Source organism: Embiotoca jacksoni, unplaced genomic scaffold (assembly GCF_022577435.1).
Source record: "Embiotoca jacksoni isolate LCO1_2020_lvr unplaced genomic scaffold, fEmbJac1.0.p SCAF_8, whole genome shotgun sequence".
NCBI lineage: Eukaryota > Metazoa > Chordata > Actinopteri > Embiotocidae > Embiotoca > Embiotoca jacksoni.
In genome coordinates, this window is record NW_027185436.1 from 1836418 (window position 1) to 1840609 (window position 4192).

Genomic DNA, 4192 nt, shown 5'->3' on the forward strand with positions numbered 1-4192 from the left:
CGACCATTATTTGACCCTCATTTGTCTGATCTGGGACTGCTGTGGGTTGTTTTGCTGCTTTACTTCTTCCATCAGTTCCTCCACTCTGCCTGACCCTCTTCACTGCCTCTGCATAGGTGGTTTTAATACCGTGGTTAGTATACGCTGCTCACACAACGACACTGACACCTGCTGGCTGGTTACTGACACTGCTGCTTAATACTGGGATGAATAACACTGGACCTACATTTGACTTTTACTAAAACAGATCTTCCTTCTCCTAAAAACACAAAGAACACATTCAGAACATATAAAACTCCTTCTGTACTTACATTTGATCAAAACATGACTTATTCAATAAGCTGTGCACCACTTATTGTGCCACATGTAGCTGAAGTTTGAGTGAATCCCAACATTTAATCAAAGTGTAAATGAACACGTTCATGCTGACATGTCAGCACAACATGTTTCCTGTTACTGCTGCTGAAGATCAAATGTAGTAAAACTGGTTCCCTGTGAGCTTTGAGCAGCGTGTTGAAATGTTCACTGTTCACTGGAGGACTAAAGAACAAACCTCCACTTTGTTAGAGTTGGAAGTGATTTTAAGAACTGTCACAATTTAATGTTTTATTACGTTAAAAAGAAAGAAAATACATGAATATATTAAGATGTGAGCATTTCATTCTGTTTGCCAACTTTACAACAAGGAAGTTGTTCTGTCCTCAAAGAAAAGTCCAAAATGTCCCTCTGGAAGACGTCCTGACACCATCTGCTGGAGACACTTTACATTGCAGCTTTTCTGACTGCAGAAACAGGAAACATGTTAGCACAACATGTTATTATTCTTTCTTTCTTTTTAACGTAATAAAACATTAAATTCTTACAGTTCTTAAAATCACTTTAAACTTTGTTTGTTCTTTAGTCCTCCAGTGAACAGTGAACATTTCAACACGCTGCTCAAAGCTCACAGGGAACCAGTTTTACTACATTTTATCTTCAACAGCAAATAGTTTAACACATGACGAGGTGAGAGACAATGAAAGTAGATTTTGACATTGTTGAAGAGAGCCGAGACGCCATTACAGGGTGTGAGATCTCTGCTGAACAACATTTATTTGGAGGAATTTAAGTGGAAAGTTGAAGAAACTGTAACTTGGTGAGTCCTGCTTTTAAAAGACTTCAATTACAAATGGCTGAGAAAACTGCTCTTGTTGAAAGTTTGCTGAGCTGCCATGTGTGTTCAGAGACTTTCAGAGATCCTGTGTCTCTGAGCTGCAGCCACAACTTCTGTTCAAGCTGCCTAAAGAAATTCTGGGAACAAGCTGGAAACAAAAACTGTCCAATTTGTAAAAGAAAATCTTCTAAAGAAGAACCTGGAGTGAATTTTACACTGAAGGAACTGGCTGACTCGTTTGCTGGGAGACAGAGGACCAGTTCACCTGAGATGGCAAAAGAAAAGGAGAAAGAGAAGGAGGAGGTGCTGTGTGATAAACATCCAGAAGTCCCTTCCTTGTTCTGTGAGGACGAGCAGAGAGCTGTGTGTCCTGTCTGTGAGTTTTCTCTCCATCAGACTCACAAAGTGGTTCCTGTAGAACAAGCAGTCAGTGATCTGAAGGAGCAGCTGAAATCTGACTTAAAGTCTCTGCAGGACAAGAAGGACAAATACAAACAAGTGGAGGAAACATACAATGAAATGAGTGAACACTCCAAGAAGCAGCTGTTGTCCACAGAGAGGCAGATCAGAGCAGAGTTCAACAAGATCCACCAGTTCCTGAAAGAGGAAGAGGAGTCCAGACTGGCAGCTCTGAGGGAAGAAGAGGAGCAGAAGGGGAAGACTATCAGCAGAGAGATGAAGAGGATTCAGGAGCAGATCTCCTCTCTGTCAGACAGTATCTGTGCTGTTGAAGAAGACCTGCAGAAACACAACGTGCCGTTCCTCAGCAGTTATAAAGCCACTCAGACCAGAGCCAGAGCCCAGAGCTCACTGTCAGATCCACAGCTGGTCTCAGGAGCGCTGATAGATGTGGCCAAACACCTGGGCAACCTGTCCTTCAGAGTCTGGGAGAAGGTGAAGGAGAAGGTCCACTTCAGTCCTGTCATTCTGGACCCAAACACTGCAAGCCGATGGCTCCATCTGTCTGATGATCTGACCAGTGTGAGAGATGGAGACGCAAAGCAGCAGCTTCCTGACAATCCAGAGAGAAACACCAATTATGCCACTGTTCTGGGCTCTGAGGGTTTCAGCTCAGGGAAACACAGCTGGGAGGTGGAGGTGGGAGACCATCCTGACTGGGCTATAGGTTTAGTTAAAGAGTCAGTTGACAGGAAGGGAGAGTGTTATTATTCACCAGAATATGGAGTCTGGTGTTTATTTCATCACAGTGGAGAATACCTTGATGTTGTTGGTAAGACTGTCAGAGTGAAGAAGAGTCTCCAGAGGATCAGAGTCCAGCTGGACTATGACATGGGGGAGGTGTCCTTCTACAACCCTGAAGACATGACTCACATCTACACTCACAGAGACACTTTCACTGAGAAACTCTTTCCATATTTCTATATTGGAAAAGCTGGTGATGCCAAAACTTCTGATATCAAAGTCTGTCAGAGTGATTCAGGGAAGTGATTTAGTTGTTTGTGTGGTGATGATTTGTTTGGGGGGAAGTTATCTTTGAATCTTAAACTTTTCTAGTTTGTTCTTTTTTAAGTGAGAAAATGTAGAAATCCTTGTTAAAGAAGAAATATGACTTTAATTACATTCCTTTGTTGTTTTATGTTCTACAAAACATGAAATATCACTGAATAAGATGTTAAAACATAAATGTGGTTCTTTAATTCTCCAAGAATGAAGATCAAGTTTGAACAAAATGGTTTCTAACAAGGTTTTAATGTTAAACAATATGAGCACAGAAAAGTTTCATCTTACCTGGTTTTGTTTTTGACATTTAACATTTACTTTTGATAGTTTATTTTTTCCAAATTAGAATAAATCAGTTCATTACTTTACTTGTTTTAATAAAAGCTCATGTTTAATGTGCAGAACGGACCAAACAGTGGACGTTCATGTAATAACTCACCTGTTATGTGTTTAAAATGTGCATCAGTGCAGATTACTGTTGACTGTCTGATATATTTTATACATTCATTCATTTTTATTCAGACAAACTAAATCTCCTTCTTTATTTTTGTTTCTTGGACTGTTTGAAAAGTTTGTGGAAACTGTTTGATAATGTTCAACACAAATTATATTCCTGTTCAAGCTTCAGAACAAACTGAGAATTTATAAGAAAACTGCAGATTGTTTTGATTAAAGCTGCAACTAAAGACTATTTCTAATAAACCTGTTGATCATTTTAGTCCATAAATTCCCATAAAATAATAAACATGTCAGATAAAGACAGCGAAGGTTCACATTGGAGCAAATGTTCTTGATGAAAGATGAACTTTTCCTTCAGTCTTTGTATTGAGTGTATTTTAGTGGCTGCAGTGAATACTTTATTTCATAGTTCCTGAACATTCAGCTGCTGTTTGTTCTGGTGTGTTTATGGAAACTCTCACTTCATATGTCAGATGTGAAACATCATCACATTCAGGATTTCCTCTTGTTAACTGTGGATTTCCTTGAAGCTGCATTCAGAACTTCAGTTCTTTACCTGATGAGTAAATATGATCAAACTGTCAGAAATGTGAGTTCATCTGTGTTCTGGTTTATTTCTGTCAATAAAAAAGATCAAAACCACGCTGCAGTTTTATGTCTTTAAACACAGAGACCTTGAAGTTTCTATTGAAACTGTCATTTTATGGATAACACCTTAACACATTGTCTTGAAGTTAGAGAAACACGTGTAGCACGTAAGAGAACAGAGCAATAATCCCAAGAATCAGAGAACTAGAGGACTCGTATTATTATACAGAAGAAACCCAAAGTGACCGAAAGAGACAACTGCAGAGAAATGATTGAATAAGGTTGGAGACAGAGGGAGGGGAAAAGAGGGAGAGACACCCTACGAAGAGAAGCCAACTCAGTGTTGTCAGTGCAACTCAGTCACTGGAGAAAGAAGATGGCAGAAGTTCAGAGTGAACACAGCGGCTCCAGTTGATCTCAGTGACGCTTCATCTGACTAAACAGCTGACAGGAAGGCAGCAGAGCTCTCACTGACCTCAAGAGACGAGAGGAGGACAGATCAAGTAGTTTATATGTAGGGCTGCACAGTTC

The 4192-nt window shown here is 39.9% G+C and overlaps 1 protein-coding gene across 1 annotated transcript; it reads left to right on the top strand.

Moving 5' to 3' along the window:
* Nucleotides 1-1038: 1038 nt before the first annotated feature.
* LOC138192002 (nuclear factor 7, brain-like) lies at nucleotides 1039-3697 on the top strand. The gene has a single exon (XM_069139130.1). It carries the CDS (start codon nucleotides 1169-1171, stop codon nucleotides 2600-2602), a length of 1434 nt encoding a protein of 477 aa, XP_068995231.1. The 5' UTR covers nucleotides 1039-1168; the 3' UTR covers nucleotides 2603-3697.
* Nucleotides 3698-4192: the final 495 nt, after the last annotated feature.

What these genes read in the sequence shown, in the direction of transcription:
- LOC138192002 (XM_069139130.1), top strand. Translation starts at nt 1,169, where the DNA reads ATGGCTGAGAAAACTGCTCTTGTTGAAAGTTTGCTGAGCTGCCATGTG.